Source organism: Struthio camelus, chromosome 2, assembly GCF_040807025.1.
Source record: "Struthio camelus isolate bStrCam1 chromosome 2, bStrCam1.hap1, whole genome shotgun sequence".
NCBI classification, from domain to species: domain Eukaryota; kingdom Metazoa; phylum Chordata; class Aves; order Struthioniformes; family Struthionidae; genus Struthio; species Struthio camelus.
This window is the reverse complement of record NC_090943.1, coordinates 9,625,871-9,641,422: the sequence shown is the minus strand read 5'-3', so window position 1 is coordinate 9,641,422 and position 15,552 is coordinate 9,625,871. Positions and strand designations below refer to the sequence as shown.

At 41.9% G+C, this 15,552-nt stretch overlaps 1 protein-coding gene across 5 annotated transcripts in view; it reads right to left on the bottom strand.

The window, feature by feature from the left end:
* Positions 1-220: 220 nt before the first annotated feature.
* DPP6 (dipeptidyl peptidase like 6) overlaps positions 221-15,552 on the bottom strand; it is a 581,229-nt gene continuing 565,897 nt past the window's right edge. For all 5 annotated transcript variants that reach the window (XM_068934271.1, XM_009682036.2, XM_068934270.1 and 2 more), the window contains exons 19-26: positions 13,939-14,008; positions 11,042-11,236; positions 10,220-10,274; positions 9,217-9,322; positions 7,790-7,848; positions 4,279-4,351; positions 4,102-4,175; positions 221-2,427 (exon numbers count right to left, since the gene is read on the bottom strand). In XM_068934271.1, the coding sequence (XP_068790372.1) occupies positions 2,281-2,427; positions 4,102-4,175; positions 4,279-4,351; positions 7,790-7,848; positions 9,217-9,322; positions 10,220-10,274; positions 11,042-11,236; positions 13,939-14,008 (779 nt within the window). In that variant the 3' untranslated portion in view covers positions 221-2,280. The remainder of the gene's footprint in view (positions 2,428-4,101; positions 4,176-4,278; positions 4,352-7,789; positions 7,849-9,216; positions 9,323-10,219; positions 10,275-11,041; positions 11,237-13,938; positions 14,009-15,552) is intronic.

Sequence of the window (15,552 nt, the reverse complement as noted above, 5' to 3'; positions counted from 1 at the left end):
TTGGGATTGAACTCACTTTATACCACTTCATGTTTTCCTCAAAAGCAGTCATCATTCACCATGGTGACAGGCTGAGTAAGTGGCTTTGTGTATTTATGCGGAATTGTTTCCATCTCACTGATCTACATCTTAGGGCTTGGGTTCAATTCAATCAGAAACGGCACTTTCAGCAGCTAAACATGCATTTAAGTACTAAACATTAAATAACAGAAGTAGCAGCCAAGGTGGTAAAATAATGTTTTATTCCATGAATGAACAAACACTACCATGCCACATCCTAAAGTTCTTTCTACAAAAGATTGTGGACAGAGCAGATTTTTATATTCCTCAGATCAAGTCCATTTCAGGCTTTTCAACCTGTTTAGTGTAGCAAAATCTGGACACGCAGCATTCTTATTGTCTATTTGGCATGTTGCCGGATAAAGCAGATTTATACTGTAGTTCTTGTTCACACAATGTTGATGCACTGTAAATCAAAGAAGATAATCAAAAACAAACTAGATCATATCTGTGGTTCATCAGTATATTTTTCATGATGGTCAAAGTACAACCAACATTCAAAGCTTAAAATAATGATAATAAAAAAGACACACTAAAGAACACAATGGAAACATCATCCTTGCTGTCAGGATGTGAGTTTACCCACAGTACTATGTAAAAAGTAGAAACCGGCATTGACATTCAAGCTGTCAAAACAATAAAAGAAATTACATTAATTGTTATATTTCCAAGCTAGCACTTCTAAAGAGTCCTGATCAGCAAAGAAGTGTTATAGCATGCATGCTGAACACAAGACTAATATTGGATCGGGGACCTGACGAATAACTGACTTACATTCCTTTATATACAACAAAATGAAATATACACTATTAATACTGGCTGTACATTTGGTCAGAATATTTTACAAGGAGCAACACTAGCCAAAATTCTTATGATGTGGTAAGTGGAAGAGAATGAATGTTGGGTTTCTTTCTGAGACCTGAAATATTTTCACAAGAATTTTTAAAAGGTATTTTCCATTGCTGTAATGAACAGTGTTAGGCTTTTTAAAGCCAAAATACATTTTTTTTTAATATTTGGCAAAACTAGTGCAAGCGGAAGAGATTTCAGAATGTGCTAATCATTGACTTGGAATAAAACTAATCTGCAGACAGCATTTGCAGTAAATCTGTGCACACTGATTGTGTGTAAATGGCTTTATATGATCTGCGAAGTAGCTGATACAAATTCCTGCTACCATAGCCTAATCTAGCCTTTTCTCAACAAGCTGATAACCAACTGCTTGAAAACTGAAAAAAAAAAAAAAAAATTACGCCCATCCCACATTTTTCTATAGTACAGTAAAAACGTGTCAATGTTAATCTGATTTGGGTTATTTGTGTGCATATTTTTCAGAGCTACCAAAGAGTATATTCAGTCTTGTAGGTAAAGGGTGTGTAGCGAACATGAAAATGAGATTTTCTTTGCTTTAGTCTAATATATTTTTTAGTGGCTGGTTATCCCTACCTCCACTGCCTCTCTAGATTCCCTAAGGGAAGGCATCATGAACTGTAGATTGAGAAATTATGATTTGGTTAATTCAATGTATGCTTTTTTTCCCCATCCAGAACACACTGAGAAGCTGATAAGGTAAGCAAGAGATCAAATGAAAAGGTAAAACCTGTACAAAAATAAGAGATAATTACATGAATGTAAGCATCAGGGTAACTACAGTGATACTTTGTACAACTGACTTTGTATGCCCTGTAGCAATGGCAAACCTTCTGAACATGGGAAAGAGCAGGCAAGTATGTATAACTCACTCAGTATCTTTTAAAATAATTGTGCTATAATCTTTTCCATATACTAGATTAGATTTCATTTGACACTGTGATGCTAACTATAGTAACCTTAATATGGGGGATGAGTTTCACTGCTACTGCTTGATTGCTTGAATGCAAAAGGACAATAAATCTTCCAGTCCTCAAAGCGGTTTCTTGGGGTATTCCTTCAAGTCCAATGTCTTGATACTTCCACGCTAGAAGTCACTTTGTGGCAAACAAAAACGAAAAGAAAAAGATGTTGGTTGTGATGAATTCATTTCAGACAGCAGTTTCTGCTGAGTTCATCATGCTTAATGTTCTTCCATTTAGGAAGGAGTTGCTGTCAAGTAAAGCAGATGAGCTGCTTTCAGTTTTCTTTAAATACATGCTAACAACATAACATCTCTTTCTTCAGGAAAATGATCCAGTTGCATATTGTTATAGAGATCGGCCTTGTGCTTAGCACGGACAAGTAGGGTTAATCGTCGTCCTCCTCTTCTTTCAGTGGGGCTATGGGGAGTTTGTCCTGAACTTGGAAACATGCCACAAAGAAGTTGACAATGGAGTTGTACAAATGCTGCTCTAATGCTGCGTTGGTAAAGTAATGGCTTTCGTCAGGGTAAATCTGCAAAAGAGCAGGGAAATACTCCTGTTATGAGCTTAAAGTCCCGGGACTGAAAACTCCTAGATTCACATTTGCAACTCAAACCTGGCCTGCTCCTCCTTGGCACTGTGCATCTTCCTGTGGATGCACAAGAGGTCTAGATTAATTCAGGCAGCACAGTGCTCTGAGCAAATGCTTGCATCTTGATTCAAAAGGAGCTTCTTTCCTTTCTGAAGGTTTTCCATTTAATTCTATTCTGAATAAGTTCAAGCTAAGCAGAAGCAAATCACACTTAAAAGTGTCAGTGCTCCCCCCAGTGCTTACAATGACGGAAAAAAATGTTGCATATCAGTGGGGAGAAAAGGCTTTAAGTTTTACTGACTAAAATGAGAGCTTTAAAGAGAAATATCATTAAGTACAAAACTGAAATAAAGCTTTTTGAGAAAGGAATTTAGGACAAAAAGTACAGGAATTGTAGAAATGAAATTATTTAAACACAGCTTTTCCTTTAATGAAACAAATCACTTCTGCCCATGTTGAAGGAATGCAAGAGGATTGTAATGAATTGTCTAGCCTGGGATCTTGAAGGGGAACAAATAAGTCTCTTGGGCTGGGTTCTTGCAGGTGGGACTGAGGTGTCTTCCTGCCCCTCTGAGGACCTCAGTCCAGGATTTAGATCCCTTAGGCCTCCGTTCAGCTAACAGCTAATCTTTGAGGTGCATCAAGTGCATCAGGGCCTTCAGGCTCCTAAGTACTAATGCTTCTGCTCTGGGAAATGTGCAGGGGCATGTCAGTCTTCACAGCCAAATCCGTGCCTTGCTCATTCCTAAACTCTAGTGCTTGTGCTTCGCCCTCTCTGCCTTTGGAGTGGGAGGGAGTAAGCACACCTATCGCATGAAGCTCCGCAGAGGTGCAGCCAGAGGGAGCTGGTATTCAGTAAATTAAGCATTCCTCAGGCTTGGGCACTGCAGCTCAGTCACCTATCTATACTGTAAACTGTAGCACGCTTCCCAGCAGGGTTTTAGCCCGGGCAAACAGCACTTTCCCCTCTCATTGCGCTCAGCCATCCCTGCGCATTTGCCATGGTGTTGGGGAAGCTGAGACTTTAATAGCACGGACATGGGCCGTGCTGTAAATCACAGCTGCAACTCCTCCGCAGAGAGAGGTGCTTTCCAAGCCAGACTATGTCGTTCACAGTGGATCATCAGATTAAGAGGCTTTTCTCTCCTTAGCTTTTCTTTTTGATTTAACTTAGATCCCTTCCTTCCTGTGCTGATTTCCATGCACCACACTTTTGATGACTCGATTCTGCTCACTGTACAGCAAGGCTGCTTCTTGTCCTGACTGCTGTGAGCTCCAGCAGGCAGCAAGGGATGCAAACCTTAGTCACTGTAACACGCAACTCCTTGTGGCTTTAGCTTGTTGTTCCTTCTGAATGTCAACAATCAATCCCTTAGAGATACTTGGCCCAGGAACTAATTTACTGTAATTAAATAATGTTTCAACTGTCCAAACCAAAATAGCGATAATCACATAAGCACATGAATACATGGGAATACAGAATACGCTGGTGCTCTTTCTACTGCTGTGCTGTGTTTGCAAGTGGCTTTTCAAAGCTTACTTCATAACATCAGTTGTAGTTCTAAATAGGAAATAACTGTTCAAATATGTAAAAAAAGTAAATGCATACCGCACCTGCAAGCTGTAATTAGCCTTTGCCCTAATTAGGTGTGTGATAAGGTCCGCAGTATGCTGGAAATGGATTTTTTCTGTAAAAACAGATTACAATCATTAAAGAGGAAAATTTAATTAAGAAAAATCAAAGCCATCCTAAATATATCATGAGCTCAAATGATGGGCTAACTAACTTACCATCAGCAGTAGCATGAATGATCAAAAATGTCTGTTCCTTCAGTAATGAGACTCTGTGTGCTAATTTGGTGATCTGTGAAGGTAAAGGTTGCAATAAGATTAAAAATCTTGCTAGAAATTAGCAATTTATAGGGGGAAAATAGAAGTACTTAATTCCATTTGATGCTTGAGCACTTGAATAACAAGCAGACACTAGCATAACGTATACTTTTGGCTACTTGAACCATCTAGAGCTAAAATAGACCCCCTCCCTGTTCTTCCAGGCTCAATATCAGCAACAGAAAGGGGTCAGAGACCCTCGTCTGTTCAGATGCTTAAATGCTGACTGAATGCTTGAACTGCAGAACACATGCAAAACGTCTATGTGAATTTCCAGTGAACACAAAACGCTGACAGAAAGGGTGCCCAAGTGTATATGCCTAAGAATGCTTTAGAGAACTAGAATAACTATTTTACAGTTTGAAAACCAACCAGAATGTGTTTTGGCAGACCTAGGAAGGATCTGATGCTAGACTCAAGGGTCTATTGCTGAGAATGCCTTTGCCCCCAGCTATCTCCCAGCTGCACAGGGGAAATACAGATTTTGTCAGGTAAGAGAAATAAAGGATTTCTCTACTTGTTGCTGCAATCTTCAGTCAGGAGGAATTCAATAAGTCTCAAGGCACAAGTTTAAGAACGTTGTTGTTTTTTTGTGCAGGGTGGGGGGAAGTTTATCTCTCTCAACTTAAATTCATGTTTCCTTCAGTCTTTTAAGGCATGTGCCCTAGCCTGTTTCATGTATATGAATTAATTTATTTTTCAGTTATGACACCCTAGTGTTAATCTTATCTTATATCTGTTTTCATCTTTCGACTGTACTATGTAGTTTCCAAGAAAAATAGATCAATGCATCTCCAATAGCAACAATACCTTCCTTGTTTGGTGATGGAGTCTGGATAAGCTGGCAAAAACCATTGGCATGTATTATTAAGATATGGTCACTGTCATTTTACATTACAAATTACATGTCTCTCTCCTCACTGAAAAGGTAAAGCAGTCCTGAAAGTTAAAAATGGCCCTATATATTTCCTGGAGGCTACAGACATATTTTCAGAAGTTTTGCTGAATGCTGGCTATTTCTTCGAGGAAGATGATAGATAGAAAATGTTTCACTAACATGTCAGACTGGTAATAATGCCAATGGCTTTAAAAGCATAGTTAAGTCAGCAGTGGACTTAGCTTTACAAATCCCGCCTGGATGGGTTGCACTCTTCATTTTACAGGAGAGGAGGACATGGGGATTAAGGACTGCAAAGGGATCTGGTCTACCAACACAGATGACAGCACACTTCAAGGGTCCTAATTAACATGGTCCTCACCCTATTTTTCCTGTAAATAGCAACGTTTTTTTCAAAGTTTGTTTTAGTTGGCTAAATGTAGATTTAGTGCCATCTCAGATGCCCCTGGGGCAGATGTGGTTGCAGATGTGGCCGACAGCTGTGGCACAGACCTACCGGATTTGCGTGCCTGTTGAGGCAGCAGCTCAAAGTCTAGCGAGATGCCCTACAGCACATTAAATAACACAAGGTAGGTGAATCTTGCCTGTAGTCACTACAGGCCATTGAGCTATTCAGAGTCATCTTGAAGCAGATAGCACTGACTATTAACTAGGCGGTGATTTATACTCTGTTATCATAGTGAGAATTTAGACATAACGAGAATTATATACTATTAAATATAGGCATCTCTGCCTGAAAATAAATCCAAGCTCAAGGGCTTTGTTCGCTTGCCCGCACCTTGGTATCTAGTGCCATTTGAGATGCCATAAAATATTCGTGACATCCATGTGAGCCTGCATACATGACCCGGGATCTAGGGGAGACGCTTATTTTTTAGTGGAACCTGGAGGCAAAACAAGATGGGCCCAAGTATTTCAAATAGCACCAGAAATTTAAGAAATCATATCCAGCATGTGGCAACATTTTTTTTTTTTACTGTGTATCCTAAGGACATTCCTTGATAAAACAAACAACCAAACAAAACCTCTTTTCATCCCCATCTACTACCGAAGTTCTCATGTTCAGGGAAACTCAAGGCAGGTGTGTTCTGGCTTTCTTGCACCTTCACACCTAGTACAGATGTAGTAACTCTTTGCAAAGTTTGCAAGGGTGGACTCTGGTCTTTCCTGTATAGTTAGACCTAGTTAATGAGCTATCTCGTCCTCTGATTGCTGCACGCAATGCCTAAGTCTTTTGATAGTGTATGCATGTGTCCTGTATTTCTCTCTCTCCCCTCATTAATCCTTGCTTTCATCTCCCTCAGTTATAATCTGTCTCAGGACAATACAAGCATTTTCGAGTTTACATCAGGTCTGGAATTGCATGACCATCAGAAAGTTCATATTTGGATCCATGGGTTAGGAACAGTTCTTGCTCCCTCAGCACAACATGCTTCAACTGCTGCGTGCAGGAGACGTGTATCACTTAGTGGACCGTGCCTGGAGCGTTGTAGTGCTCCGCAGAGAACAGAGGTGCCATTTCTGGCAGCTAATCCCAAGTCAGTTAAAAGTACCACTATTTTCTAGGACCAGTTTTTCAACACACAGAGAGCATATGGTAATTCAAAGCTCTTATTTCTGAAATAGTTTCACATGCTTCCACCTCTAGTCACCAGCTTGAAATCTCTAAATGGACAAAGAGAATTAACCACGATCTAGAGGTCATCAGCGCAAAACGTACGAGAGGCAGTGAACTCAACTATTTAGATAGCCAGACAAAAGCTTCCACTGCAGAGCCAGAGGATGCTGCCTGCCTTCCCTGTAATAACACGGGGAACTGTTATAAACCTTTTTGGCGTTCGTGTCTTCGAGCTGAAGACAAGGCTTAGCAGGGTTAACAAGGTTTTCTGTGTAACAGAGTTTGTCTGACTATTCTTTATTAGTCTTTTCCTCTAAATAATTGAAGCAGATGAACCAACCGATCCCATCATGCACATTAAACACTGTATTTGTTCACTGGTGACACGCCTCCTTTTCCATGCCTCCTGCTCAACTTTGGCACGGACTTCTGCCTGACTGAAATATCACATCTGCGCTTACTTTTAGAAAACCGAGAGAAGCAAAGCTTCACTTGACCTGGGATCAAAAATAATATCTCAGAGGGAATTGAAGTGGCAAGATCGCTGGAAAGAATTTTAACAGAAGCCTTGGCTTCATGCCCACTTGGCCACATGTGAGTCCCTCGGTGATTTTGTCTCAGTTTTTCCATCTGTAAAACTGGAATAAGTATATTTACCCAATTTAAAAAGGAGCATAAAGGCTAATCCACAGCAAATGTATCCATTATTATTGGATTAAGAAAACAAAAGCAGTAAGCAGGCTTAATTACACCTCCGTACCTTTTAAGTATAGACAGTTTTACTAGTGAGTCCATCTTTCATGCCCTTGCTTCCTCCCCAAAGGAGAACACATGAAGAAAGAGTTAAAACTTGTTTTTATCATGAAAAGCACCGTGCCACAAGCCCATGCAGTTACCTCATATGCTCTGTTATCAATCCCATGCAAGCCCAAATATCTTTCAGAAAAGGCTGAAGCTTGAAAAGAAAGAAGGAAAATGTATTTGTCAGTGATAATTGAATACATTGATACTTCTGAGTCAAATATTGCAAATGCTAAAAAAAGAAGGCCATATTTTCTAACATGGCGTTAATTGCACAGGCCACATTTTTAAAAATATTTGAAAATGCACTAAGGTTATGTATAATTCTACAGTCTTTCATTATCACCAAGTGCTCATGGCTTCTAAATCAATCACAGAAGAACCTTTCTTCTTTTTTTTCTTTTCTTAATGGAACAGAAATATATAGACCAGAAGGGTAGCATCCTGTTGTGTCCCTTTCTCCTTTCTCATGGCTCCATCGACACTCATTGGCTTCAGAGGTAATTGTTTTGGCCTGAAGGCTGACTTAACACCACTGACTTTAATGATGGTCTCTTGATTTTCACTGGCATAAAGCGCAAAGGGAACCGGCATCCTTAAGAGAAAGGGCCACGGCGTGCAGAGGGGCATCGCGAGGCAGCTAGAGCGGACGGGGTGGGGAGGTTGCTGTGCTGCAGCTCTCAAGCGTGGGCGGTTCAGGGAAGAATGGAGCAGATTCAGGCTAGCAGTGGTATTTGAGAGAAGTTAGTTGGTTTTAGATCTGCTTCTCCTTTACATAAAAGGAGCAAAAAAATAAAGGGAGAAGGTGGGGTGTAGCAAGATCTCCCCTGTGCTAAAAAGCTTTGAGCAGTCCTCCCACAGCGTGTGATGGGCTCGCTCTGCACACCCCACGCGGTGCAGGACGCACCGCTAAGTGGTGCTCGGATCCACGTGTGCCCGGATCTGCCGAGCCAAAATCAAGCTCTCTGTCAAAAGCTGTGACAGCCTTTTTTTATCAAGCTTCCAGATGGCAAAAGGAGGAGGCTGCTGCCTTGTTTAGGAGTGTCCCAGAGGACCAAGCACCAGGTCCTCCAGCATCGCTGGGTTGTACCATTGTATTTGCAGGGATGCTACCAGAATGAATTCACCGAGCACACAAAGCTATCTGAAGGCCAAAACCACTTATTTGGCTCCATCATCAGAGAGAGACTTGAACTTATGGATGACCCCCCCACACACACACACAGCTGTGAGAGCCACGTGCATGAGAAGCAGCCTGGAGGAGTTTGTGGCCTCCAGGACAAGGAATCCTGCTTCCGAGAGTGATGTTGTGTAGCCCTCGTGCCTGTTCCTAGCTAGCCCCACTGATGTTAGCAAGGCTGGTCTCCAGCAGGAAGAAAAGGGTTTATACCTAGCCCTAAGAAGACAGACAATACAAAACAGGCAGGATCTCAAGAAAGAAAGAGAAGGTAAACGGAGAAAGGGTATGGCAGAAACAGATTTGTAGTCAGAGAGAGCCTGTGGGCTCTGGGATGGTATTTACCATATAACTTGAAGTCTGTCAATGGGGAAAGAGCTGCTCCGCACGCGAACACCTGATTGTCTTCGCCAGCTGGAAGTATGTAAGTGCTCAGATAGCCGCCGTAATCCTAGAGCACAAAGCATTAGGTGAGCATCTGCAGTCTTGGAGTGATGCGGTGCCATTTTTGTGTATAGAAACAGGGTAACGGAGACTTCACAGCAACCTGTCTGCCATTACAAAAACTCTTAGTGCCTTATACTGCACAAAAACGTAACAAGGGACATCTCTGTGGATTCAGCAGCCGTGGTTTCAGACGAGCTCTATACCTAATGCATTCTTCTGAAGGCAAAAGGGCTCGTGTGCTGAGAGCTTGCCTACTTTTTCCCAGTTTATAGCAGTCGGTCTTATAAAATATATTACCTCTCCAAAATATTATTTCAGTCTTCTGTTATTTAGAATTAACATTACTATTTCAGCTTCTGCCATCAATCCACAGAGATACTGTCGTAAGTGCAGCGCTCTGCCCACTCTGCCCCTGTATCTACTGTAATAAACAATTTCTACTCACAATCCCATTCTCATTTCAAACTATATGTACTTTGCAATTGCTATTTCCTAGCCAGGCACGCTCCATGGTGTGAATGAGCCTCAGAAATCAATATTGTTGTTGTACATTTGTACGATACAAGCTAGATCTACCCACACTCCAATAGGCCTTCAGGGACAAGACGAAAATGAAATGAAAGTTTGCAAGGAGAAAAAATAATTAATTATCTGACAGCATTTTTGTGACAAATAGTCACTTTCTTCACTTTGAAGTTAATTTAAAATAAAACGTTGATGAATACTTTGATAAAATGAAAGCTTTCATCTTTAACATCCCTGAGCAAGAAGCTGTTTAGCCCCATAATAAATAATAATAAAAAAGCCACCACTGGCATATCCAATAAATCAGGATTTAACTCTGCTGCTTAACTGCATCAGCCAGCTATAACGGTGCATAGAAATAATGGGAGAATGTTACCTTCCCAAATACACCGACTCGCGTTTTGTCAATGTAATGCTCCTTCAGCATTGTCCTAGAATATGAGAGAGGAGAAACAATGAGTTAAAAATATTCTTCCCTTAGATACAGGAAACATAGTGTGATTTAAAGATTTTTATCAGCTTGAATTTGAGGTGGCCCTGGAAAAATAATGGAGACAACCTAAGTTCATTCTGGTACATGCTGCTTCCATATGAAGCGGTCTTTCATCAATTTGAAGTCAATTTAATCTTTTGACCTGTTGTGTTGGCTTTGACCAAACAATAGCGACAAATAACCTGCTCTAGTTCTGAAAGCCATAGTAAAACTGTTGCTATTACGCTACTCTAATGGTCTTTCTAGTGTGTTTATACTCAGAGTAAATCTCGCGATTCTGCAGGACTTGTCATTTATGGTTTTGTACTGATTTTATACTTTAAAAAGTCTTAATTTTACAAGTTTAAAGATGGACTTTTTCCAACTACCAGCCCAGCAAAAATTAATCTAGAAACTGATATTCAAGCTTGCTTGTTTGTAGACATATGAGTGCACAGAGCTAGAAATAAATAGGTTTTGAACACGTGATACAGATAAGTATGCTACAATTTAGCTTCATTTAAGGCTTGTTCTCCCCCATCTCCACTGGTTGGCATACGCTCTCTCTCTCACGTGCCATGATTTGGTCACAGTGGTATGACTATGTTGTCCTTCCCTCCCTTTCCCTCCCTCTACCCTACACCCCATTCAAGGAAGCAGGACTAATGGCAGCCTTGGTTTAACTATTAGTAATGAATTAATTCCTTAAAGAAAGGTGTCATTCACCGGACAGCTTCCAGCTGATCCTTCTCTTCCAAAAGGCCCAATCTTCTCTTCACTTCGTGCAATAGTTTAGTGCCCTGGAATCCGCTCCCACGGCCGTCGAACTTCACCACAATCGCGTTGTGAGAGCTGACCATGACGCTTTCCCAGTTCACTTCAAATTTCTCGGTTACGATCTGGCTGCCGGGTGTTCCATCTCTGAAAGGGAAACAGGCGTCAAGCCAGGGGGCCAGGTTCACTCTTGGTGAAACAAAATCAAGGTTACCAAATGGGGGCCAAAAGCTCTTTTCTGGGGCGAGAGCTTCCCGTTGCAATGGGAAACTGAAGCTCGTGCATGCATGATAAGGCTGTGCAGATTTAAAGAAGAGGAAACCAGTCTCTGGAATAATAACATCTTATCATGCAGAAGGCTGGTTGTGTGGGATGGGTTTTGAGGTTGAGGTGGTAGGCTGGCTTCTACCTACCGCTTTGCATAGCAACTGTCACTGTGCTCAGCTGAGCTTTAAACAAATCTAGGAAGTGTGCCATTAAACAGGCAGGATGCCTAGTGAGAGTGATCCAGGGCAACGATGCAGAGGTCAGTGGAGTTTTGCCAGTTTACACCGCACAGTGGTCTGCTCTAGTCTGTATCTACATCATGACTGTCCCCAAAGACAGGATTTTTCTGGTGGAGCGCTTGCCATGAGGAGCCTGGCTTTGGGGTGCACTGGCACTGCTGAAATGCTCTGGGATGAAACCTGCAGAAATGAGTCCAGCTATCCCTCACTAGCAGGCATTTGGGTTTCATTTACTGCCCCCTGTCACCTAGCCCAGCCATGCCCTCTCCCGCAGTCTTCACAAGAGTGGTGGTAGCTGGAATTGTCAATCATTGCTGGCACCACTGCTTGAAACTAGTACAAAGGGAAAGAACATTTCTAAAAGAGATAAAACCAATAGCTTAAAAATGCTCGGGTTTGCCTGAAATTGGTAGATAAGGTGAACAGGGGGCAAGACTTTCTCTTACACCTCCTGCTTAGGGTCTGATCCTGCAAAAGAGAACTGTCTCAAAACATAGGGACTTCCCTTCAGCCAGATAGATAGTAAAAAAATAAAATATCAAAAGATGATGAAGAAGAGAAGTAAGATTTAGGACTGGGATTACTCTAGAGTCAGTGGCACTTCCATCTACTTGTCCTTTTTGGGTTCTCAGAGACATAAGACAACTCACCGCAGGTTTTTTATGTGCACGTGACTTTGATCATTTGCATGTAGTCAGCAGAGACCCAGGCATATCTAGCTTCAGAGGCAGCCTAATCAAGTGTTGGTAGCTTGATGAGTACCAATCTTCCTCAAGCACTTGTATAATGAAGTACATTTTCTCTGCAGTAATTTTGTGATGTAACGACACACTTATTGCAGTGTTTTTGTCCTTCATCGAAGGAAGTGCAGGATGGTGTTTAGGCATTCATCAGCCACTTTCGCTCCTACTTCAGGCTTCTCTCTCGTGGTGTGGCTCCTCACCAGGAAGCAAGCAATGCAGCAGGACACATGGAAGGCCAAGGAATTGTCTTCCAAGGTCAATGAATTCCCTCTCCCAGTTTCTTTTCAAATTGCCAGAAAACTCTGTGCATTACTAAATGTTGCATACAGAAATACCCATCTGTTACACCCACCAAAAGAAAATCCTACCTACCTAATCAAAATGCTTAAATCCTGGAAACCTTCAAAGGTTTCTAGCCCTCCCTACTGGTGCTTCAGGGAACACAGACCCTTACATGGGAAGGGCTGCTGCCTCAGGACATCTAATATTTAAACTCTAGTAAGGCTGACTGCACCCCACTGTGAGACTACCTATTGAATGCTCAGGGCTAATGAACTGGCCCATAATAGCATTCACAAATGTTAGCGCACTGAGCAAATTGCTCCACTCCCAGGTTGGCCAGGCAGGATACCCAAGGGTGCTGTGGCTTAGCTATTGACTCTGGTGGGGGACTCGTCTCTCTGGCTGAGGACACAGCAGCATGCTCCTTTTGCTCTACATGTACCAGGAAGGAAAGAGGGATGCTCGCCTTTGTTCAGTGTCCCGGAGGACATAGCTCTTGCTCTGGATGTGGAGGAGCTGGATTTAGGTCCCTCTTTTACCCAATTGCTGAAAAACTTTTGCAAACCAGGAAAAAGAGGAATCAGAGTCAAGCTTCTCAGAAGTAAGTCCTTGGTGCTGGATCAACTGCCACTCACAGGCGAATGACTCCTAGTCTCTCCTGAAGGAGCTATTCCACTCTGGAAATAATTAATTGCTCAATGGCACAGGGATAGGGCCCTAGATCTCTCCTAACCAAGGGAGTGCCCTAAACATTGGGCTAAAGAGTCAGCATTCGTTTTCTTCTCTCCTCTTTCTGTCCCAAAGCAGTTGAATTGCTAGTGTACATGGAACAAGTTCACAGCAGAATGAATTGTAGGATTTTGTTAGACGGGTGAAGCCCTGGGCTCAAATATGAGACAGAAGGGACCTGCGTTCAGCCTTTCCCCCTCAAATGAGGGCATTAACTCCTGGACTACGGGTTTCAAGAGAGCTTACAGCATCCTTCCTCCATGACTGCTTTTTAAGGAATTAAGTGTGATTACCAAATCTATACAGAAAACAGTCTAGTTTGTAACTTTTGCTGGGGCTTTGCAAGGCCTGATAGACCCGTAGGACCTCACTACTGGCACGGTGCTGGCAACTCTGCAAGTGTGACAGTGGGAATATTCCTACAGCTCTGAAGGTAGGCAGGGGTAGGGAGTCAAAAGTGCTGGGCTTAGGTGCTAATGCAGGCTGGCATTCACTGAATAAAACTTATCTTAAAGGGCTCTGACCATGGTGGAGGCTTCCACGCTGCCCTAATAATGTGAACAAAAACAAAGGAAGAATGAGAACTTACACAATCAATAGCAAAGGATAGTGTGCGGTGTCTGAAAAGGTTGCTGGCTTTAAGATCTGCATTGGCAATTCTAGGCAAAAACAACAAATAATAGCATATCTTTAGTGTGGGAAAGCTGACATAACTCTAATAATAGATTTTTATAGTGTTTTGGCCACTTATGAACAGGAACAAAATGGCATTTCATGAGATGCACTGGTAAATAACGCCTTAGGAACACAGATGTAGTCAAAGAAAAGACCCATATTGTAACAGCCAAGGTGACATGGAACATAAATCTGGAGTACAGCATGAGCTGTTCAGTCATGTATCACTTTTACAACATTCAATTAACATCTGGCAATAGCTATAATTTTCCTTTTTGGCAGGTGGATGAGTGACACACCAGAAATAAGTATTTCAGGGTAGCAGAGGAGGGGGGAGATAGGAGACAACGGCAATAGCTTAAGACCCAGTTTAGTATGGTGACTGGGAGAAAAAATAGGATTTTTTCTGCTGTACTGGTGTGAAGACAAGTAGAAAACACGTGTTTTAATCCTAACTTTTAGAAGGCCTAACTTTGCTATAAACCAGGAGGTAGCCTTGCTGAAGCCTGCACGATTTTACTAGTACTGATCCGGTTTAACTGAGAGATAAATGAGGCCCATGCAGTATAGTGACACTCCCCACAGCTTCATTTAACTGCTTTCTGTGGCCTCATGTTGGTATCTGAAAATGCTTCCACACAAATGCCTTCTACGTTAATGAGAGCGCATTTATTTTTAAAATGTTAACTACAATCCAGATTACCAAAGGCACAGCAATTAAATTGGCATTAGCAGCATCTTCAATAGATTAATACACAGATTAACCACGAGGTTTAAGTGGTTTACCTTGCAATCATTGTCTGACACCCGGTCTAATTAGTTATTCCATCTGAATGCTAATGGCCTGCAAATTGGATCAATGGCCCAGGGACAGCCAAAAAGGCCATCGTTTGACTTTAAATATACATAAACACTACCTGCAGCGTTCCCAAGCCTGTTAAGCCTAAGGCCTTGAAAACACAGGACGAACACAAAAGAACAGGCTACAGCCAGTTTGTAGTTATTATACACACGCACACACATACACACACACACACTTGGTTAAATGATGAGAAGATAGTTTCAAACATACCTACAGTTAAGAAATTTAACAATAACTTGAATTTGTAATAAAAATTATTTGCTTCCAGTATGCCTATGAATTGGCCTACAGAGGGTGGACAGAAGGTGATCTCCATGACGGGCTATCTTTCATGGTCGTGTCCTGCCCGTGAGGCCTGGAAAGCGCACATCTGTTCCTGCTTTTTCATGCAGCAGTTTGTGGTCCTAGAACATTTTAGGCAGTAATTACCCTTTTCCAATGGCTATTGCCTCTCAGCCTCACATTTTATAACACCTGGCAAAGGTCCAAATTAGCAACCTGACGTCCATCACACCTCAACGACTTTCATTTCATTGTATCCTATCTGAAAGGTATTCTGCACTATTCATCATGAGAAATATTATGGATCATATTTTGAACCCTGGTTCCTCAGCTGCCCCTTTAGAGCTGCCACCATGCCCACAAGCGGGGATTTGTGGGGCCATT